Source organism: Felis catus, chromosome A3 (assembly GCF_018350175.1).
Source record: "Felis catus isolate Fca126 chromosome A3, F.catus_Fca126_mat1.0, whole genome shotgun sequence".
Lineage (NCBI taxonomy): Eukaryota > Metazoa > Chordata > Mammalia > Carnivora > Felidae > Felis > Felis catus.
The window spans coordinates 67,218,967-67,243,807 of NC_058370.1; the positions used below are offsets into that span (position 1 = coordinate 67,218,967).

The 24,841-nt window shown below is 35.5% G+C and overlaps 1 protein-coding gene across 2 annotated transcripts in view; it reads right to left on the reverse strand.

Moving 5' to 3' along the window:
* FBXO11 (F-box protein 11) overlaps positions 1-24,841 on the reverse strand; it is an 85,110-nt gene that overhangs the window by 16,282 nt on the left and 43,987 nt on the right. The window contains exons 2-11 of one of the 2 annotated variants that reach the window (XM_045054183.1): positions 9,458-9,585; positions 9,004-9,085; positions 8,438-8,579; positions 6,226-6,355; positions 5,425-5,508; positions 5,212-5,344; positions 3,575-3,681; positions 3,378-3,489; positions 2,952-3,058; positions 2,728-2,865 (exon numbers count right to left, since the gene is read on the reverse strand). In XM_045054183.1, coding sequence (XP_044910118.1) covers positions 2,728-2,865; positions 2,952-3,058; positions 3,378-3,489; positions 3,575-3,681; positions 5,212-5,344; positions 5,425-5,508; positions 6,226-6,355; positions 8,438-8,579; positions 9,004-9,085; positions 9,458-9,585 — 1,163 coding nt within the window. Of the gene's footprint in view, positions 1-2,727; positions 2,866-2,951; positions 3,059-3,377; positions 3,490-3,574; positions 3,682-5,211; positions 5,345-5,424; positions 5,509-6,225; positions 6,356-8,437; positions 8,583-9,003; positions 9,086-9,457; positions 9,586-24,841 lie in introns of both variants that reach the window. The other variant, XM_023251664.2, reaches the window with a different exon arrangement.

Sequence of the window (24,841 nt, forward strand, 5' to 3'; positions counted from 1 at the left end):
AACCCAAAAAACAAATAATGAATGGCTAAATGACAAAGTCCAGCCATACAAAGGATGAATCAAAAAAATTCAGCAATGGACAAACTGTTATAAAAGGACTAAAGGTAAACAAATATAGAATAAATACACACCAATAACTATAGGAATGCAAATGTTACAAATCTTTACAAGAGAAAAATAAGAATATAAATGACGGAATGGTGACAGGTTGAAATAAAAGGTGTTCATTCCCTCATTTTTTGTGCGAGTTCATACTTAATCCTAGAGGTGTCCTTTATACTAGTGCATGTAGTATCTTTACAAAAACAACTCTCTAAAATAAAAAGAGTATAAAATCTTTTATGATTAATTCTTGTGAGTATAGGAATTTAAAGTCTAAGTATGTCAGCAGGCAAGTAAAGGAAAAAAATTCAGAGAATACATGTCTATTTAAAGAAAGTGGACAGTATAGAAACTAGTTTTAAATGTTTATTCTAATGTTCTTTGAAGTTCTATAGATAACAAAGTCAAATTTTAGAAAGATTATTCACAGTGATGTTATCCTACCGATCATGGGCTGTCAACACAAAGACAATGAAGAAGACAAGCCAAAAGAATACTTGAAATGGAAGAACATCCTACCAAAAGATGTTATGCTTTAATTTCCATCCTTCCCTTACAAATGTGTAATACGTTACAAATCTCTTCATCAATCCTTAATGAAAATATCTATCTGTAGCATCGCCTAGAATTGTTTAAAAACAAGTTAAAAAATTTGTAAGCCCAAATATAGGTGTACAATGAGGACTAAATTATTATGATGAACTTTAGTTAAGTGACCATCACCACAGGTCTTTTAAAAATGAGGAAGTAGGGGCGCCTGGGTGGCACAGTCGGTTAAGCGTCCGACTTCAGCCAGGTCACGATCTCGCGGTCCGTGAGTTTGAGCCCCGCATCAGGCTCTGGGCTGATGGCTCAGAGCCTGGAGCCTGTTTCCGATTCTGTGTCTCCCTCTCTCTGCCCCTCCCCGTTCATGCTCTGTCTCTCTCTGTCCCAAAAATAAATAAAAACGTTGAAAAAAAAAATTAAAAAAAAAATGAGGAAGTTTACTCAGATTAAAATTATATTGGCACCTCAAATCTCCCTTGTCAATGAGACCAGAGGAATGCAAAAACGTGATACTAGAATTGTACGTTAACTCTGGGGCAAAGTGCAAAGGCAACGTGAGCAGAGAAATACTAGCATAGTGGTGCCATTACAAAATGAGAGTTCCATTTAGGAACTATAGGCAATATAGGCCAAGGGAGAAGGGGAGATTTTTAAGATTCTTATGTTTTGATATCCTCCATACCTTTGCCCAGACTCCCCAGTTCCCATGCTTCCTATTTCCCTATTCTTTGGAAAACAGAGGTACAATTTACAGTGAAATGTCAATTTCTTTATTCCAGCTGGAGAGGGGCAAGTGGTCATCTCCACTCTTTATTATTTGTTTGCTTGTTTATTTATTTATTTTATTTCCCCCACTCTGCTTTCTTATTTAAAGGCCCAAGTTATAGCCTACATTTTAAGTGAACTATTCGTCTCAGGTTACAGTTACCCCAGGAATATGATGCACTGGATGGTCTGAAACCATTTAAATCTAATCAGAATTTCATAAAAGAGTGCTCCCTCCTGGTCTAGATCAGTTTTAAAACAGTTCTACATTAGGGCTTTGGAACAAACAATAAAAATAAAAAATTTCCTTCACTAATTGATGATTTGTATATGTGAATCCAACATTCCTCTGTTGCTTGATTCATGCTATACAACAGCAATACAACTTCGTTATAACCCGATTTGCCCACCATATCATCACCTCTTCTCCCATCTCAGACTCCTTAACAAAAAATGTTGCCAATGTTGTACTAGGACTTAAAAATTGCCTCAATGAAAATTAGACATTAAATGAAAAGCATACCTGAATAGACACCAAAGACCATTATTTTAAAATAGTGGTCTAAGAGAGCTCAAAAAGTTGTGCCTCTAAAAATCTGTGTAAAATGACATAATAGTATTTAAAATATAATATCCATCAAGACACTAATTAACTGCTGCATCAGTTTTAGAACTGATATTTTATTAGCACTGTATCTCTTATTAAAATTCTGCCAGTTAAAAAAAATTTTAAAGCACTAAAATGGAATGATGAAACCATTAATTCTCCAAGTGTAGTCTAAAAACAACCTGCATTCAACTCACTTATAGTGCTTATTAAAAATGCATATCCTAATCCCCATTTATATTATTTATTGTATCTGGGTGATTTTTATGCACACTTACATTTGAGAACTACTATATTATTAGATCTTACTCCCCTCAAAGATTCGTCAATTTCCTAAGAACACCATCTTCTCTACATGCACATAGTATTAGATTCATGAATTTACAGATTACTGCACATTGATTTTAAAATATGATGCTGAAATTTCTTTTTAAAATTTTGAGAGAGAGAATGTGTGTGTGTGTGTACAAGCAAGGGAGGGGCAGAGACAGAGGAAGAGAATCTCAAGCAGGCTCCATGCTGTCAGTATAGAGCCTGATGTGGGGCTTGATCCCATGACTTATAAGATCATGACTTTCACTGAACTCAAGAGTCAAGACACTCAACTGACTGAGCCCCCACAGGTGTCCCTAAAATAAAAATCTTTAAAAAAATAGCTTAACTGATAAGAAGTCAGGTTTTTTTTTATTAAGAATAAATGTTCTTACCATGCCATGATCAAATGTGAACACACCAACATCACGTCCATGATGGATATGATTCCGTCTAATAATTGGGTTTCCATGATTTTTAACCCAAATCCCAGCTAAAGCATTATTGGAAATTTCATTATCCTCATATATTCCCTGCAACAATTAATCAGAAATAGACATTAGCAGAACTTTAAAAAAAATTTTAAAAAGAAAAAAAAACCCACAAAATTAAAAAATACCTGTGCATGATCTGTTATATAAAGTCCAACATTTTCACAGTCACTGATGTTACAGTGCTTGATAGTGGGACATGCTCCTTGACCACTAACACATACTGCTGAGCCAACTGTAAGAAGAAAAATTTATTTAAAAATCTACTGGACAACAATACAGTGACTTTTTTTTTAAGAGAGAGAGGGAGAGAGATAGAGCAAGAGCAAGGGAGAGGGGAAAAGGGAGGGAGGGAGGGGGAGAGAGAGAGAGAGGGAGGGAGAGAGAATATATATCCAAGGCAGGCTCTATGCTCAGTGAAGAGCCCAATGCTGGATTCCACAGCCCTGGGATCATGACTTGAGCCGAAATCAAGAGTTGGGACACTCAACTGACTGAGCCACCCTGGCACCCCAATAACTCATTTCATAATAAAACATAATGGAAACACTAACCTGTACATGTACTTCGGATGATACAGTGATCAATAATAGGGCTACAATTTACTGTAATCTCTAAGCAGTGGTGTGCATTATGGTGTTGAGCAGATTTGTCATCAGGGTTAAACTGAAAAGGAGAAATTCTGCTTGAAACAGACAACCACTGCCTTAAACGATTTCAACATACATATTCTAAATCTTAAATTCCTTACCCTTATTGTCATATATCCAACATAAGCATCCTCAGAACCTTCCATAAAGACGAAGGTTGAATCTCTAGTGTTTTCAATTATAACTTTGTCTGCTACTTTTCCAGGTGCTGTGGAGAAGATATTTTAAAACACATTACCTTTATTTTTTTAAAGCACATGATTTATCAGATGAAATTGAAATAAAAATTTTTTTAATCAGCAAAAATATTCTGCCATAAAACTAATAATAAAAAAATCCTTTTTATTGTTTTAAGTTGGGTACTTTTTTTGGAGGAGGAATTTTTTTTTCATTTTTTAAGAAAAATTTTAATAAAAAAATTTAATTGAAGTATAGTTAACATATTAGTTTCAGGTGTACAATACAGTGACTTGATAATTATATACATTACAAAATGCTCACTATGGAAGTGTAATTACTCTGTCACCATCACAAAATTATTATAATATTATTGATTATGTTCCCTATCCTACACTTTTCAACCTGTGACATTTATTTTATAACGGGAAGTTTGTACCTCTTAATCTCCTTCCCCTTTTTTATCTATCTGTCCACTTACCTCCCCTCTATAAACAACCTATATGTTCTCTGTATTTATGAGTCTATTTCCTTTTTACTGTTATTTGTTTTGTTTTGTAGATTCCATATATAAATGACATCACTTGGTATTTGTCTTTGTCTGATTTATTTCACTTAGCATAATATGAGGAGGAAGTTTTAAAAAAACATTAGTATTGAATATATAAGAATATTCATTTTATCAGGTAACTATGTTTCACTGGCCTTTTCTACAGGCCATCATATTTAATGTAGATATTATTTGAGTACTATTATACTCATTCATATATAACAATACTCCTAATAATATTTAACTACTAATAGTATTTAGTATCAAATACAATGACAGATTAAAAAATGGTTTCTTGTGAAAATAAAATCACCTCTGGCAGCACCAGAAAAAGAAGCTTAAGGAGGGGAAAGAAGAAGGGGGATGATAAGTAGGTAGAGAAGGAGAGAAACCTCCCAATTTAAACTTATTTCCAAACTGGCCTTGATTTGGAAAGTACTGCAAGTCACTAGGCAAAATTTATTATACCTTCCCCCCCATTCTCTATCGTGGAAATGGAGCAGGGAAGCACAAGGGGCAGTAAATAAAAATTTCAGTTACAAGTAATAAATGCTAGCTATCTTAAAATGGTCCAGGTACAGTGTCCTTAAAAAAGGCAGAAGAAATCTTGAAATGACTGATCAGTGCTCAACAACTGTTACATTAATTCTTAGAAACCTGACCAATAGCACAAAAAAAATTTACAAAGGATATCTGTTTCATTAAAAACACAGCAATAAAAACATTAACCATCTTGATTTTCAAATAAAAGATAAAACAAGTATCTTTCTTTCTTTAATGGATAAGACAGTTGGACAAAGTACAGACATCAAGAAATATATACATCTTAAAAAAAATTCCTCTATAATGTCTGAACTGTCATGTTTTCATTTCTGTGATATGCAATATTCCTGTTCTTTCTTACCATTAAGGTATTACCAAGGTTCCCCTGGATTTTAAGTCACTAGTGTTAAAAAAAAAAATCACGTAAATAATATATTAAATTTTTAATGACAATGCATCTCAAAATACCTGCACCAATCATGGTGATTGGAGATTCAATATATATCCATTCATCAGTGTATATTCCAGAATGAACAAAGATAAGTCCATCAAAATGAGCTTCTTGTACCCCACCAAGGGCATCTTCAATTGTATCATAATACTACAAAAAAAAACAAAAGCATCAGTACAGAACTGAAAGATTACCATCTTAAGTCTTGTAAAAATACAAATCAAACATACCAACATATTTTCTCTTCCTTTATATCTTGCAGGATTACTGTAGAAATGTTCAGCAAATCCTGGCTTTACATGTGCACCTTTATACTAAAATGTCAAAAAACAAACCAAACAAAAAAACCAGAAACATTAACTACTAATATAAACATTATATTCTAAATTAATTTCATATTGTATATTTTTTATTAAATATAAAAAAGGTTTTAATTATTCTAATTTTCTGTTGCATAGTGCAATGTAAATTCTGAAACAGCTTATGACTCAGTAATATCCAGTAAGAAAGGACAAAATTTGCTAATCTCAGCACTACTGATATTTTGGGACAGATAATTCTTTGTTGTGGGGTTGTCCTGTGCATCACTGTTAAAATATTTAGCAGCATCCCTGGCCTCTACCCACTAGATACCAGTAGAATCCTCTTCTCCAGTGTGACAACCAAAAAGGTCTCCAGACATTGCCAAATGTCTCCTGTGGAGCAAAACCATCCCCACCTGAGAACCACTCATAAAAGACCATAGGAAAATTAAGGTAAATGTGAAACTTTAAAACAACTACTGAACACTAATAATTTAAGAAAAAGTTCAAAGAGATCCATATAAAGTATAACTGCTCTTGGGCTACTGATGCTTACTGCCATTGTTTAAATTATTAATAAATACATCAGCAGTTAAAAAAATTGTTGAATATTTTGTTGACTGATAAATATTCATTGCCTTAAAACCTATTCTTAAGTTTAAATAAATTTTTTAAAAAGCAACTTTTAGTTACAAATATAAATCAGTATTTTCCATTTATACTTCATACCAACTGCTGGAAACTCTCTTTCCAAGGATTTGGATGTTCATATTCTTCTGGATTAATCTGGTAGAATTTGCCAGGTTCAGGATGCATCATAGGGCGAGTATATTCGAAAACTTCCATGTACAATCGTTTCCTGAAGGAGAAAAGGAATGAAAGATTTCTTCATAAAATGTCCTTTAAAACAACTAGAAAGGGGCGCCTGGGTGGCTCGGTCGGTTAAGCAACCGACTTCGGCTTAGGTCATGATCTCACAGTCTGTGAGTTCGAGCCCCACGTCGGGCTCTGTGCTGACAGCTCAGAGCCTGGAGCCTGCTTCGGATTCTGTGCCTCCCTCTCTCTCTGCCCCTTCCCTGCTCATGCTCTGTCTCTCTCTGTCTCAAAAATAAATAAAAAAACATTAAAAAAAAATAAAAATAAAACAACTAGAAAAATTATCTGATGCTTTAAAACATATAAGAATATAAAAAAACAAAATTTTAAATGTAAAATGGCTAAAATAATATAGCCATTATATAAAATAATATAACTACATATAGGGACACCTGGGTGGCTCAGTTGGCTGAACATCTGACTTCAGCTCAGGTCATGATTTCACAGTTCACAAGTTTGAGCCCCACATCTGGCTCTGTGCTGACAGCTTAGAAACCTGGAGCCTGCTAAGGATTCTGTGTCTCCCTCTCTCTCTGCTCCCTCCCCACTCACTCTCTCTCAAAAATAAATAAACAGGGGCGCCTGGGTGGCTCAGTCGGTTGAGCGCCGGAGCGCCGACTTCGGCTCAGGTCATGATCTCGCCGTCCGTGAGTTCGAGCCCCGCGTCGGGCTCTGTGCTGACAGCTCAGAGCCTGGAGCCTGTTTCAGATTCTGTGTCTCCCTCTCTCTGACCCTCCCCTGTTCATACTCTGTCTCTTCCTGTCTCAAAAATAAATAAAATTTAGAAAATAAATAAATAAATAAATAAACATTAAAAAACAATATGTAACTACATATAAAAAATAGTACACCTCCCAAAATAAGAAGTGTCAATTCTTCAAAATTTGCTTAGGGGAAAAAAGGCTACCCTTACTGTAAAAGGCTCATACGGTTATTATTTAAAAGGATGGCTTTTAGGTTGCCTGGGTGGCTTAGTCAGTTAAGCACCCAACTCTTGGTTTCGGCTCAGGTCATGATCTCATCATTTGTGAGATCAAGCCGGGCATCGGGCTCCATGCTGACAGTGCGTGGCCTGCTTGGGATTCTCTCTCTCCCTCTCTCTCTGGCCCTCCTCCACTCACACATGTGCATGCTCTCTCAAAATAAATAAATAAACTTTGAAAAAAATAATTAAAGGATGGCTTTCAGTCAAATACTCTGAACCTAATTAACTCTTTGTATATCTTTACATGTTATTATCAAGAGCCAACAAATCTCAGAAATGTACTGATAGTAACTAATCACTTCCTGTAAAAATTGGTATTTTCTTGCAGTCTTTTTATCTACAGATAGTTTCATTTATTACAGTTATGATTATATAGCATATAAAATTCTGTATTCTGCTCTTTAAAAAAATTTTTTAGAACATAGCATTTTACCATGTTAGTAGCAACTCTTGTAAAAATCACTATTGATTGCCTGTATCATCATCCTCCAAGTAGATGTTACATTATTAGTCCATTTCTTCTTGCTAGACATTTAGATTTCTAATTTTCCCTATTATTAACTGTGCCATTATGAAAAATTTGTACATAAGGAAAAAAAATTTCCAGAAGTGAATTATGTTGGTCAAAGGGCTCGCATACTTTAAGGCTCATAAATACAACTGTCAAACTCAGTGATGTTAACAGTTTTCCAAAAGTGATGTAACAAAATCTACACTCTCATTAAACTATCAGATTGAATCACCTGTTTTCTTTTTCTTAAAAAATTACCTATTTGAAATTAGACACAGTTCTATTTCTAAAAAGCTTAAATTTAAATGAACAACATTTCCCACAATCACTCAGTTGCTATTAACTGATAAATAGCACAGAAAGTACTTCATTTTTTGTTTTATAAATACCACTTAGACCAACAACCTACATTTGTGATAAACAGGTAACATGGAATTTATAAGCATTCTAATGTTGTTCCAACTGTTTAATTTTAACTACCACCTCACACTTCAACTTCCCTACCATCTTTAGCATTTAGGGCAGCAAATAATATATCTCAAGATAATAAGAAATAAATTTTCACTTACCACAAAATTGGATCATTAGCAAGCTCACTGAAGCGTTTACACACACAAGCTGCTCTACAAAGATCCTGTTCCAGCAAGTAAGAGAAGATTTTTAGAACCACTTCATCTGGCAGTTTCTCCTGAAGATACTGTTCAGCAGGTGCTGCTATAAAGAGATTAACAAACAGCATTTAAACTATTTACTGCGGTAGTGACAACTTTCTCATTATGTAAAGAGCATTATTTTCATTTTATCTAATGAATAGCTTTTATTGTTTGATGACAATCATTTTATAAGCATTTTACTTTCATAGATAATATACACATTTACCTTCTTTTGTCCTAACTTAAGTATTCTTTCTTTTAGCTGTTACGTACCATTTCAGAAACTGGTTAAACACATAAAATGTATTTTTATACAACAATTACAGTCAAAAGAGATCAGGTTCTCATGTTTATTCTATAGTGTCACCTTTTCAATTCAAAATGTGCCATTAATCTATATTTAATAAAATTTTAATTTTTGCTATCAAACAAAATTAAAAAGAGTATTTAACTCTATCCCTTAGTTTTCCCAAAGGAAATACCAGATAGATCTTGTGATTTTCCAGATACTCTTGCACGTTTTGCACGATGACCAAAGTTTTCTGTAGTTGAAGTTGAGGCACCCTTCAAAAACAAAAGGAAAACTAATTAAGCAAATATTTTTACCATACGTAATCATTATTTCTAAAAAACGGTGACATTTCAGGGGCACCTGGGGGGCTCAGTCGGTTAAGCGTCCGACTTCGGCTCAGGTCATGATCTCGCAGTTTTAGTTTGAGCCCCATGTCAGGCTGTGTGCTGCCAGCTCGGAGCCTACAGCCTCCTTCAGATTCATATTCTCTCTCTCTCTCTCTCTCTCTCTCTCTCTCTCTCTCTGTCCCTCCCCCACTCATGTTGTCTCTCTCTCAAAAATAAATACACATTAAAAAAAATTTCTTTTAAATGGTGACATTTCCCGTTTTGTTTCTTAACAATTCCTTCATTACATTTATTTACCTCCATACTGCTCTTTGTAGGACACGCTGTTCTTTTTGGCAACAGAGTTTTTCTACGAAGTTGGTATGGACTATTTTGTGCACCAGGACCTGATTCTTCAGCAACCATATCTGCAGGTACATCATCATCTGTTATAAAAAAAAGCAATATGAAAAATGACACCCATTTTTTTAAAAAAGCTCTATGGATGCAGCATACTTTTAAGAAGCTTCATAAATTTGATAGGGGGAGAAGGGGTAGGTACAACTTTTATATAAAATTCCAGCCAACTGGACAAACATCTGAAAGAAATGCTAGACTTCTAGTTCATTTCTTACTTCAAAACAAATTCCAAAATAGAGCATGTATTCAAGTACAAAAAAATCTATCACTAAAAGAAACCAAAGGTAATTATTTTTTGTAATGTTAAAGCGGAGAAGAAGTAGAACACAAAATCTGGAAGGCATTTAAAAAAAAGGTGAGGAGCATGTTCACTTGAGGAATGGGAAGACTTACTAATACATGATTATAGCCCAAGTAGGGTGAGAAGAGTAGCCTGGCAAGAGATGTCAGAATCAAAGTGGGATGAGGAGGGTGTCCATGCAGAGGGACAGCTAAGTGGAGGGTGGGTATCACATATCAAGTAGGATGAAAACAACATTTTGCAGACAGTGGTCTGGCATAGGGTGCTAGAGCTCAACAGGGTAAGGAAGCTTGTGTGGGAGAAGGGGTGGCCTGAAATGGAGAGTCAGAGCAAGAGCAAGGAGAGAAGGGCATACAGGAAAAGGGATGGTGGAAGTGGAAGATTGGCTGCATACAACAGAGGGATTCATCAAATAATTAAACAATAATGGAAGCCAGGTTTCTGTCAGAGAAGAGAGTTAAATTATAAAAAGAAAACTAGAATAAGAACTTGGGTGTTAAGACTGGAATTGGAGGTTATCAATGTGAACTCATGGTTTTCTAATACATAAATACATATGTAAATGTTTGGATGTGGATAAATGTACCTGCGTATATTTCCTAGCTCTGTCCACTGACAGAACCTAGAAAGCAGTTGACACTCCAGTACCAATGAGTATGACTAACATTTGGATCTTGGCTTCTGATAACATTTTTTATAAAAAGGATAAGGGCTCCTTGGAGAAATGGCTGATTTTAGGTCGTTGGAAATTATAAAACAAGCCTGGAATATCTTGTGGCAGAGAAAAGAAAATGCTCAAAGAATGATGAAGATGTGTCAAAAAGACACAGAGGTCAGCTTAAATGATCACTCACTAGCAAAATTATGTTGGAACATCAAAATTCATAATGACAGTGAAAGTATTATAATCCAATGAATAGAAAGCAACCCATAAATTCATATTGCTAGAGATAAATAATTAACTTTAAAGTTTGATATGGAATGGCACGTTTGAGTACCTCCCCCCAAATACTTATTAAGTAGAAAGGGAAAAATAGTAACTCGATAGCAGAGATGCCCATCAGACACTGCCTTAATCAAGTGATCAACATGACTATCATCAGTAGGACAAACTGAAACTGTGTGCCACCTGATAGCATACAACAGGATCACAACTGCTATGATAAAGATATATATCCTAAATTTAATTTGAGGAAACCTCAAACAAGCTCAATTTGTTCTAATTTGTTTTGAATAATCTTCAAAATTGTCAAAGTCATGAAAGTCAAGCAAAGTCTAAGGAACTGTTCCAGGTTGAAGAATATGGAAGACATATGGCAACTAACATGGTTCTGAACTGGATCCTTCTGCTAAAAATTTGCTATTATGACAATTAGTGAAACTTGAATGGGAGTTAAAAGATTAGAAGGTAGTAATGGGTCAATGTTAACTTTCAGATTTTAATAGCTGTAGTACAGTGATTTAGGAGAATACCCTTGTTTGTAGGAAACATACACCCTAACGTATTAGGAGGTAGCAGGTTAACAGGCTGGCAACTTACTTTTGTGGGGGTTCAGAAGGAAAAAACCTTCCTTGTATTATACTTTTAAGTACGAATTGTTTTTTTTTTTTTTTTTAAAAAGAGGCTAATAGAGGCACCTGAGTGGCTCAATCAGTTGAACGTCCAACTTTAGTTCAGGTCATGACCTCACCCTCCGTGAGTTCAAGCTCTGTATTAGGCTCACTGATTGTCAGTTCAGAGCCTGGAGCCTGCTTCAGATTCTATGTCTTCTTCTCTCTTTCTGCCCCTCCCCAACTTGTTCTTGTTCTTTCTTTCTCTCTCTCTCCCCACCTCCCCCCAAATAAACATATTGATTTTTTTTAAAGCTAATCAATTTGAGTAATATATAAAAAGTTTTAAAATTCTGCTTGGAAAATTAACACCACAAACATAATCAAGAAGCAACCTATTAGGAAAAAAATTTTTACAATACATGTCACAGAAGGGTAATTTCCTTATTTTATCTGCATGCCTACAAATCAATATGGAAAAGAAACAATTCAATAGAAAATCAGGCCAAGGACATGAATAGACAAGACAGAATTAAGTTTAAATGCTAATAAAAATGACAATGAGATTAAAAAAACATGTTTATATATTTTGAAAGAGAGAGCATGCATGAGAGAGAGAGAGAGAGCGAGCGTGTGCAAGCGCACAAGGGGGATGGCCAGAGACAGGGGGAGAGAGAGAATCCCAAGAATCGTGGGGCTCCATCTCACAAACCATGAAATCATGACATGAGCTGAAATCAAGAGCTGGATGCTTAACCCATTGAGCCACTCAGGTGCCCTGACAATGAGATTTTTTACGTGGCAAGTTATCAAATATCAAAAAGTGTGATCAAATACTAGTATCATTAAAGGATAGCATGAGGGAAAAAAGATTCCTAATTGCTTTAAGGAGAGCAGTTTGGCAATTGCTATTATTAATAAGGAATTCCATTTCTGCGAATTGATTCTGCAACTATATTCACACATATGGGCAAAGTAGTATGTACCAAGATATTCACTGCAGTTGTTTATAATACTGCGGGATAACAATCAAAATGTTCATCAATAACTGTTAAATAAACTTTGGTACAGCTATACAATAGACTATTATGCGGTCATTACAAAATACAAAGCAAGGACAGGGCTCCTGGGTGGCTCAGTCAGTTGAGTGTCCGACTTCGGTTCAGATCATGATCTCACGGTTCATGGGTTTGAGCCCCACACTGGGCTCACTGCTGACAGTGTGAAGCCTGCTTCAGATCCTCTGTCTCCTTGTCTCTCTACTCCTCCCCCGCTCAGGCCAAGATAAACAAACATTAAAAAAAATTAGATTTTTGTACAATTACGGAAGTTGTTTCAGGTTCTAAGCCATATGCCTAGGTTTTAGTGCTAGCTCTATTTTGAAAATGCCTAAGACCACATATCTCCCATGCCCATATATGCACTAAAACTCCAACCCAGATCCCTTAGGACATATAGTCCAGAACCAAAAAGTCCCTGTGCTATTTTATACAATAGCACCTACTCCTACTTACTGCTTTGATTTGACTTCTCTCATTTCTGGCTTCTTCTTTCCTTCTTTAGAGCTTAACTACGCATTTACATTTCTGTCCTTGTTTTGTGTTACATTTCTGTATGTTTGTGGTAGGTATGCATGTGGGGATAATATCTCTATCACCCTGGTTATAAGGCTGCTAGCAATCAGTTTCTACAACACTCAAAAAAGTACATTCTCAAAACTTTTCATCCTATACAACCTTCTTCTTTCTCACCCCATTCCTATTCCTGTTTAAAATCGATAGATCTTGGGGCACCTGGGTGGTTCAGATGGTTGAGTGTCCAACTCCTGATTTCAGCTCAGGTCATGATCCCAAGATCATGGGAACTGCCCTGAATTGGGCTCCAGGCTAAGCGTGGAGCCTGCTTGAGGTTCCCTCTCTCCCCGCCTCTGCCCCTCTTTCCCACTCGTGCCTTCTCTCTAAAAATAAACAAAAACCCTCAAATCTATAGATCTTATTATTACAGATACCTAACTCACTCACCCATCCTGCCCTGGAATCCTTTCCTTCTCACCATCAACACAGCAAATATTAAAGACTAAAAAGTAAGGAATTCAGAGGTACTAACAGAAAGAAAAGGTGTTGGTTAACTCAGCTGCACCCAAAAGTTCACACCAAACAGATACACAAAGCTACATAATTTGAATTGTGTAATGCCATAGTAACCTCAACTTCCTATCTGTAAACACTGTCTTGTTCTAAAGCACTCAAAGCTCAGTTCTAAAAGAACTGTTATTCTTATTTGTGCTGAGGTAAAGAATCTGTGCTAAATTTCTATATAGTTCTCATAATAAATTACCACTGACTGTTCTAAAAGGTATTTAAAAAGGGGTCATTCTAAAAAGATCACTTGGCCACTATTGCAATATGAAGCAAAGGAGAAAGATTAAAAAACAAAACAACTCTAGTCATTAGTATTCTCTTCATTTTTTGAATTCCTGCAGTACTGTATAATTATCTGCAGTAGTGTGTAAGTACCATATATTCTTTGCAATATCATAGCTACTTTATGTTATTATTTACTTTTTTGGTATATGCCATATTTTCTTGACAAAAATATAAGCTTTGATGGCCAGGTCTCTCATTTATATTCTTTCTCAGTATCTACTTTGTTGTCCAGTAGGTACTCAAAAAAATGTTGATTCACATCTCTGGAGAACCTCTTCAATTCAAGGAGTTTTCCCCAAAAACCATCCCTAGTGGTGAACTATGATGACCTTAGATACTTCTTTACAGAAAATAAAAATCTGGACAGGAACTGCTTCATGTCTTTCTACCTTCAACTCCAATGAACTTATATACATGCACATGTATGATTTTTTGTTCCCTCCTAAAATTATGAAGTATTCCCAAGATAGATTTGGCACATATGAAGCAAATAAACACAAATTTTGTTAAATAAATAAATGAAACAATTAATAAAGTGAACGATCAATGTTAACTGCCATACTAGCTCCAATCCAAGAATCAAGAAATCATAAAATATTATTTATGGCTTTGTTCCAACAATGAAGTCTAAAAGCAAGCCCTCAAAATAATATTTTGTTGAAAAAATTTTAACTTTATAGTTTCACTTTTACACCTAGTATTAGAATGTCCATATTTAAATGCCAAGCTGTAATCTAAAACTAAAAAAAAAAATCTCAATACAAAAAATGCTCAATTTCAACCATAATTTACAGAAAACATAATTTTCAGTTAGGAAATGTTCTCAACCAGAGAGGTCTAATAGAAACAGAATGTGATTCATATATGTAAATTTTTTTAAAGTTTATTTTTTTAGTAATCTCTTTACCCAACATGGGGCTCAAACTCACAACCCTGAGATCAAGAGTCACGTGCTCTTCTGACTGAGCCAACCAAGCACCCCCACACATGTAATTTTTCATATTCTAGTAGCTGTATGTGAAAAAAAAGTGAAATTAATTCTAATATAATTTAACCAGGTATCTAAAATGTATTTCAACATTTAACCAATACAAAATTGAGATATTTTACATTCTTTTTTCATACCAAATCTTTGAAAATCAGTACTTATTTTTACCACATTTATTTTCAGACATGCCTTATATCAAGTGCTCAACGGTCACATGTGACTAGTGACTACCCAAATTGGATAGTGTACACACCCACACATTTTATTAAGACCTTATCGCTTCAGGGACCCCGCTGCCTTTGGGATGGAGCCCAAGCCCCTCAGCCTAGATCCAGGTCAGCTTTTCTTTCATTCATCTTTCTGTTTCTTGCTACTCTTCTTTTAGGGAGGACCCTTGGACCCCACTGGCATTGACAGTGGACCCAGAACAGACGTTTGGCCGTGTCTACCCCTCACTTTTGCTCATCTTACTCCCTCTCCCTGGAATCCCATCTTTCTTTCTCTCCCCCTCCTTTTTTTTTTTAAATGTTTATTTTTGAGAGAGAGAGAGCAGGGGAGGGGCAGAAAGAGACAGACACAGAATCCGAAGCAGGCTCCAGGCTTGTGCTGTCAACACAGAACCTGACGCGGGGCTCGAACTCACAAGCTGTGAGGTCATGCTCACCGACTGAGCCACCCAGGCACCCCTTCCTCTCCCCGTCCCGCTCAGCATGTCCTACTCAAAGCCCATCTGTGAACTCCTAGTCATCCCTCAAGACCCAGCCCAAGTTGCCTCTGGAATATTTTTCTGTTTATCTTGGTCATTCTCCTGTTAAAGATTTTCCTCAAATGTCTGGCAGTTCAGATCATGGTTAAACAAAACAAAACAAAACAACTCAGTCTACACACACACACACACACACACACACACACACACACACGTACACACACCCTCCCAGAAAGATCAGGCTTCTCCTTTTCTTTTCCTTGTGCGTTCCTGGGTCAAAATAACCACATCAGCACACATTTACCATGATCATTGTTTGTAACTAATATTATTTATAATTTTAGGATTTAAGATCACTAGTAGGCTCCTGCACCAGTATGTGACTCAAAATGAAAGCAATACCAAATGACAAGATAGTCATAAGGACACCTGACAAAACCCTGATTTTTCCCATGATGACCACTCTGATTTTTTTTTAATATTAAATTATTTAAAAAAAAAAAAAAGACCTTATCAGTGCTCAAAAAGATAATAGTGTGCAATTTAAAGGGATGCTTACACACACACACAGATTTAATTTTATAATTTTTAGATTTTACTGTAAACCCTACATTAATATACCAGAGTCTTCACTATGAATAGGAACCAAGGTTTAAGCAAAGCCTTCTGGAAAATAAGCACATTTCTTTCTTTAGCTAAAAAATAATCTTTGAAATCTTTGATATTAAACACATTGAAAATTTATATTAGGATTTATTCCAACAAAAGAAGAGACTTAAGTCTATACATTCTGAAACTAGAAGAATACCTTAATTTTTACATACTTAACTATCTTAAAGGTTTACAAAAAAACTGTATTACTGCTTGGATGGGGTCCAAAATCTATACACTAGGTTATACACCAACCTAAAGTTAGAGTTTATGGAAATTAATTTACAGTGGTTTCCAACCCCCCACAAATATTATACATATTCCACATTACTTACCCATAGCCACAGATCAGATTGGAAACTTAAGCAAATCTGTGCTAGTAACTGTGTGTTTAGAAACAGCTCCCAGTCTCACATTGTAAAGAACCACACTTGACAACTGTTTCTAACACAGTTGCGAACTACCACAGCTTTTTCCAACTACTAAAAAAATCCACTGAATAAACTGAAATCAAGATAAAATTCATTTAAAATGTTTTAAAATATTTTACTTAAAACTTCAGCATTTTACTTAAAAATTTTTCTTAAATATTTTAAGGTAGAGAGTCCAGAAATAAAGTCATAATATGTAATTCTTCAAGATATTATTACATATTCCATTCACATATTCAGTTATTAATTACACACATATACACACACTTCTGAATTTCCAAAACAACATGAACTATAGGGATTATCTAAGACTGGTAAAAGAAAAAATATTTACACTTTGACCACTGAATCTTTAGAAGCCACTTCTTTGATATTATCAACACTTACTGAAAACTCAAACAAGGCTTCATTTCAACAGAAAAAATTTAGACCAACTCATTCTAAACTGCCGAACATGAAGTGTGTTCAACAAATATTTGCTGAATAAATGTAGAATGAACGAACGAATGTGCCATGCACCGTATGAGTTACTGGTGAGACAGAGCAACCATTAATTCTTTCAATGTCTGGTAGAATTTACCAGTGGAGCAGTCTGGTCCTGGGCTTTTGTTTGCTGGGAGGTTTTTGATTACTGAGTCAATCTCCCTACTAGTAATTCATCTGTTCAAATTTCCTACTTCATCATGATTCAGTCTTGGTAGGTTGTATATTTCTAGGAATTTATCCATTTCTTCTAGGTTGTCCAATTTGTTGGCATACAACTTCATTCTAATCTTCCAATGCTAAAACAAACAAAAAAAACCTCTCCCAATCTTTTGTATTTCTGTGCTCTCAGTTGTAATATTTCCTCTTTCATTTTTTATTTTATTTGTGTCCTATTTCCTTTTGTCTTGGTGAGTGTAGCTAAAGGTTTGTCAATTTTGTTATTGTTTCAAAGAACCAATTCTTAGTTTCCTTAATCTTCTCTATTGTCTTTTGACTCTCTATTTTATTAATTTCTGCTCTAATCTTTGTTATTCTCTTCCTTGTATTAAATTTGGGCTTTTTTTCTCTTCCTAGTTCCTTGAAATATAGTTTCTTGTTTCTTGAGATAGACATTTATTGCCACAAACTTTCCTTCTGAACTGCTCTTGCTGCATGCCACTTATTTGTCTGTCACAGTTCCATTTTTTTTGTCTCAAGGTATTTTTTGATTTCTCTTTTGATTTCTTCTTTGACCCACTGGTTGTTCGGTAGCATACTATTTAATCTCCACAAATTTGTGAATTCTCTGGTCTTCTCTATATAATTAATTTTCTAGTTTCATACCATTATGGTTGGAAAAGATGCCTGATATGATTTCAATTCTCTTAAATTTATTAAGACTTTTTTTGTGGCCTAACATATAATCTATTTTGGAAAATGAGTCTCTTGTAAGGCAGCATATGATGGGTCTTCTTCCTTTTATGATGGGTTCTTGTTATGTTCTACCAAGCATTCAAAGATTTAATATCAATTTTTCTAACCTCTTTCAAAAATAGAAGAGGAAAAAACTCTTCCAAAGTCAAGGCAGACATTATCTTGATAGCAAAACCAGATAAGGATGCCACAAGAAAATTACTGGCCAATATCTCCGATGAACATAAATATAAAAATCCTCAATGAAATATCAGCAAACTGAATTCGACAATACATTAAAAGGAGCAGACACCATGATCAAGTGGGATTTATTCCAGGGATGCAAGAAGGCCTAACAGCTACACATCAGTCAATGTGATACACCATGTTAACAAAATAAAAGAAAAAAATCATATGATCATCTCAATAGATGCAGAAAGGGCATCTGACAAAATTCAACAACCATTTACGATAAAAACTCTCAGCCAAGTGGGTATAGGGAACATACCTCAGTAAAGGCCAAATAAGATAAACCCACAGCTAACATACTCAATGGTGAAAAGCTAAATGCTTTTCCTCTAAAAACCAGGAACAACAAGACCAATATGCTCACTCTTGCCACTTTATTCAACACAGTATTGGAAATCCTAGCCAGAGTAATCAGGTAAGACAAATAAAGGCATCCAAATTGGAAAGGAGGACGTAAAACTGTCACTATTTACAGGTGACATATTATATATACAAGACCCTAAAAACATCAAGAAATTGTTAGAATAAATTCAATAAAGTTGCAGGATACAAAGTCAATACACAAAAATTTGTTGCATACATGAAGAATTAACTATTAGAAATTAAAAAGAAAACCCATTTACAAATGCACAAAAACAAAAAAATACCCAGGAATAAATTTAATTAAGGAGGTAAAAGACCTATATACTAAAAACTAGAAGACATTAATGAAAGAAATTGAAGAAACAAATAAATGGAAAGATATTCTGTACTCATGCATTGGAAAAATTAGTACTGTTAAAATGTCCATACTAACTCAAAGCAATATACAGATTCAACACAATCCCTTTCATAATCCCAATGGTATTTTTCATAGAAACAGAACAAACAATTCTAAAATTTGTATGGAACCATAAAAGACCCTGAATAGCCAGAGCAATCTTGAAAGAGGAGAACTAAGCTGGAGGCATCACACTCCCAGATTTCAAAATATATTACAAAGACATAGTAATTAAAACAGTATCACATTGGCATAAAAAGACACATAGATCAATGGAACAGAATAGAGGGCCCAGAAATATACCCACACATATAAGGTCAATTAATTTACAACAAAGGAGCCAAGAATACACAATGCAGATAGGACACAATAAACAATGTTGGAAACACCGGACAGCCAAATACAAAAGAATGAAACTGAACTACTAGCTTACACTACACACAAAAATAAACTCAAAGTGGATTAAAAACTTCAAACCGTAAAATTCCTAGAAGATAACATAGGCAATAAACTCCTTGACACAGGTCCTGGCAATGATTTTTTGAATTTGACACCCAAGGCAAACCAACAAAAGCAAAAATAAACAAATGGGACTACTTCAAAACTAAAAAGCTTCTGCACAGCAAAGGGAACAACAAAATGAAAAGACAACCTATTGAATGGAATAAAATATTTGTAAATCATGTATCTGATAAACAACTAATATATAAAATATATAGAGAATTCCTACAACTCAACAGCAAAACAAAAATGAAACCCTAACAATCCAATTTAAAAAATGGGTAGTAAATTAGAATAGACATTCTCCCAAAGACCTACAGCAGGCCAACAGATACATGAAAAGATGTCAACATTTATAATCATTGGGGATGCAAATCAAAAGGGATATCACCTCACACGTGTTAGAATGGCTATTATCAAAAAGACTAGAATAACAAGTGTTGGCGATGTAGAGAAAAGGATCTCTGGGGTGCCTGGGTGTGTCAGTCGGTTAAGCAAGTGAGGTTAAGCATCTGACTCTTGACTTCAGCTCAGGTCATGATGTCAAGGGTTCATGACTTCAAGCACCACTGTCAGTGCAGAACCTGCTTGGGATTCTCTCTCTGCCTCTTCCCCACCCGTTCACACTTGCTTACTCTCTCAAAATAAATAAATAAACTTAAAAAAAAAAAAAAACCCAAAAGGATCTCTTGTGCACTTCTGGTGGGAATGTAAACTGGTACAACCACTATAGAAGAAAGTATAGAGTTTCCTTAAAAAGTTAAAAGTAGAACTACCATATGATCCATTTGGTATCCACTTCTGGGTATTTACCTGAAGAAAACAAAAACACTAACTTGAAAAGATGTATACACCTCCCACCCCATATTCACTGCAGCATTATTTACAACGGCCAATATACAGAAACAACCTAAGTGTCCACTGATTGATGAATCGATGAAAAAATTGTATATATACACAATAGAATATTATTCAGTCATAAAAAAGGATGAAATCTTGCCATTTGTGGAAACACAGATGGATCCTGAAGGCATTACGCTAAGTGATGTAAGTCAGATGAAGAAAAGACAACTACCATATGATCTCTCTTACATGTGGAATCTAAAAGAAAATAAAAAACTCCAAACACAAACCAACCCCCTGCCCTGAACACCAAGTTCATAAATACAGACAACAGAATGACAGTTGCTAGAGGTAGAGGGTGGATGGTGGGAGAAATAAACTTTTTGTCTCCAGGCTAAATAAGTCAAAAAAATAAATGAAATTTTAATTGAGAGAGAGAGAGAGAGAGAGACAGAGAGAGAGAGAGACAGAGAGAGAGAGAAACATCTGAAGAAAGTAGCTCCAACACTGTTGGCAAACCATAAAAGGAAAAAAAAAAAAGAAAGAAAGAAAGAATGAAATGAAACACAGCAACCAAAACAATATTGTACCTGCCCTCCAGGAATTCAGGAGAGACGCAGACAACTAAATAGGCGATGACAATACAGTATGTCACATGCTGTTAACAGGGATAAGCAGAAAGTACTATGGAAATATACAAGAATATCTAATCCAATATTAGATGATGTTGGAGTAGGATACTGGGGTATCAGCAAAGGTTTCTTGAAAAAATTCCAAAATGAGACTGATGACAATTGGGAATTAGTCAAGCAGGAAGAATAGTGTGTGTCAAGACCTGAAGGTGCTCACCTCCAGCACAGGTCTCCAGGAACTACAAGTTGCTCCATATGGCTGTATCATGTAGTAGGGGCTGGATTATGAAGGGTGCTATAAACACTTTAAAGAATTTAGATGTTATCTTGAAGGTCAAGGATTGTTACTGAATATTTTTTTAAGTTTATTTATTTATTTTGAGAGAGAGAGAGACAGACAGACCGACCTAAGCAGGCTCCACACTGTCAACACAAAGCTTGATGGCAAGGCTCAAACTCATGAACCATGAGATCATGACCTGAGCTGGTCAGATGCTTAACCGACTGAGCCACCCAGGAGCCCCACCACTGAATGGTTTTAAATAGAGCAGCAAGCAACATGCTCTGATTTGTATTTTAGGAAGATTACTTAAACAGTGTAAAAACAACTGGAAATGGATGGTAATGGTGGTGGGAGACCAGTTTAGGATGCTATGGCAGAAATACAAATGAGAAGAGATAAACATGGCTTGAACTATGGTTAATAAAAAAGGAAGAAGTGAATAGATTTAAGATACATGCACAAGGTAAATTCATAAAACTTAATGAGTGAATGGATATGAGGGGCGGGTAGAGAAGAGGATGCAGCCAGGAGTAATACTGATTTGGGCAATCCAATGGATGGTGCCATGTACTAGGGCAGGGATCTTTGTGGGCAAGCTAGGGATGGAATGGGGAGGAAAAGATGAGTTCAGGTTTGGGTTTTGAGTTTTGAGGTACTGTGGGACATACAAGTGGAGATTCTCAACAAAACTCAAGTTTCAATGAGTGATTTGAAGAGAGAATTTTATCACTTTGCAAATATACTATAGTAGGAGCAGAGAGTTACATAGATTTAGCTATCCTTATTTACATACTATGATATAATATAGATACTTGATACTAATGTGCTATCCAATCCTTGAGGAAAAGCTATATAATGTACAATGGATTGTTATCTACTGAGGTCAAAATTATCAATACCACATATAAAAAATATCTGTGGGTCTCAGAATTGATAAGAGTTCATAATTCTAGCTAGCTTGATGAAAAATAAAAGAATCTTTTTAAAGTTAGCAACTTTCATAAATTTTAAGTAGCCTTAAGTGGATTTAGACAATGATATTATTCAAAAGCAACATTACATCTAAAGTAGAAGCTGATATGACCAGGGAATCAAGTGAATCATTAATTTAAGATCAGAATGACCATGGCACCAAGTCAGCAATTAAGACAAACCTCATTAATTATGGGCTAATCTAGGATTCATGTAAGTCAGCAAATTTTAAAAACCTGTTAATTTCCAACTATTTGTTAGTCACAATGAATATAAAGGTCTGCTTGATTCAGTAGGAAGCTAGACATACAAACAACTGAATCACTATAATAACCACCATATTAAAGGCATACACAAGGTGTTAGGAAAATATGAGGTAGAGTACGTTAATCACCATATACACACAGCTTAAAAGAAAACAATTTAGCTTGTCCCTAATTTTATTTTCACATTAAATTTAGAAATTTTTAGAAATACTTTTATTACTTTAGTTTTATAGAGAAGGAATACCAAAACCAGGAGAGTAAAGTATGAAGATCGAAATAAGAATAAGACTATTATAATCTAACAAGCATTAAATGCTTAACCTTTGTTGTCAACTCACTTGAGAAACCATTTTTCTGAAAGAAAGAAAATGGACCTCATGGAAGGGAGGGGAGGCAGAGCATCATCAGTTCTCTTTCTTTCATAGTTTTAAAGTTAGACCATAATTTCTAGAACTATATGATTTCTAGTAATGTTTTACAGATCAAGAGATTACCTGACAGGAAAGAATATTATCAGCCTGTTTTACTGACATTAAAGCTCAGGGAAATGCCGAAGGTTAGAAAGTTAGTAAGTGGAAGCAAAGTAAGTTTCAGCTCAATGGACTCTAAGTACAATCTTATGTATGTATGTATGTATGTATGTATGTATGTATGTATGTGCGTATGTATGTATGTATATATGTAATTTGAATGTCTCAAAAGTTTATTTTATAATATGAATAATGATAGTAATTGGACTAATAGTAGTAGCAGCAGTACCACTACTGCTACTAGTACTACCACTATTAGTGTACCTAATACTGAATACTTACATGTGGCAAACACTACTGTTTCAGATATTTTATACACATATAGGCATATCTCAAGAGATTTGCAGGTTTGGTTCCAGACCACTGCAATAAAGTGACTACCACAATAAAGCAAGTCAAATAAATTTCTAGTTTCACAGTGCATATAACAGCTATGTTTATACTATATTGTAGTCTGTTAGTTGTGCAATAGCATTATGTCTAAAAAAACAACATACATACTTAAGTTAAAAAATGTTTTATTGCTAAAAAATGCTAACCATTAACTGAGCTTTCAGGAAGTCATAATCACTGATCACAGACGACCACCACAAAATAATGAATAAGTTCAAAATACTGCAAGAATTATCAGAACATGACACATACACACAAAAAGAGTGAAATGCTGTTAGAAAAATAGCACTGATAGACTTGCTTGATGCAGGGTTGCCACAAACCTTCAATTTGTAAAAAATGCAGTATCTGTAATATAAAGTGATGAGCAATAAAACACAGTATCCCTGGGGCGCCTGGGTGGCTCAGTGGGTTGGGCGGCCAACTTCGGCTCAGGTCATGATCTCGCAGTCCGTGAGTTCGAGCCCTGCGTCAGGCTCTGTGCTGACAGCTCAGAGCCTGGAGCCTGTTTCAGATTCTGTGTCTCCCTCTCTCTGACCCTCCCCTGTTCATGCTCTGTCTCTCACTGTCTCAAAAATAAATAAAACGTTAAAAAAATAAAAAAAACAACAACACAGTATCCCTGTTCTAAGTTACTAAATCACTGTATCAACTCTATGAGGAACATATTATTATTTAAGTTTATTTATTTACTTTGAGAGAGAGATAGAGAGTACATATGGGGGAGAGGCAGAGAGAGAAGGAAAGAGAGAATCCCAAGGAGGCTCTTGTGCTATCCCAAGTAGCCCCAACATGGGGCTCAACCCCACGAACCAGGAGATCATGACCTGACCAAGATCAAGGGTCAAACGTTCAATCAATTGAACCACTCACACACCTCATATATTACTTTTTTAAATGTTTATTTATTTTGAGAGAGAAAGAGAGTGCACGCGCGCGCGCACACACACACACACACACACACACACACACACACACACACGAGCAAGATGGGGGAGGAGGGGCAGAGAAAGAGAAGAAGGTGAATCCCAAGCAGGGATCGCATGCTCTTAGCATAGAGCCTGACAGGAGGCTTGATCCCAGAACCATGAGATCATGACCTGAGCTGAAATCAAGAGTTGGACGCTTAAACATCTGAGCCACCTAGGCTCCCTTATGAGGAACATATTATTTTATTCCTAGTTTACAGAGAAGGAAACCAGTCAAGGAAAGGTTAAGCATTTTGCCCAAGGTTATGCAATATTAAGTAGCAGAGGCAGAATCTGAACTCAGACTAGCTCCAGAGCCCCATACTCTTAACCACTGTACTATCTAAATACAAATTAGTCTTGGGGCACCTGGGTGGCTCACTCGGTCAAGATTCCGACTTCAACTCAAGTCATGATCTCACGGTTTGTGAGTTCGAGCCCTGCATCAGGCTCT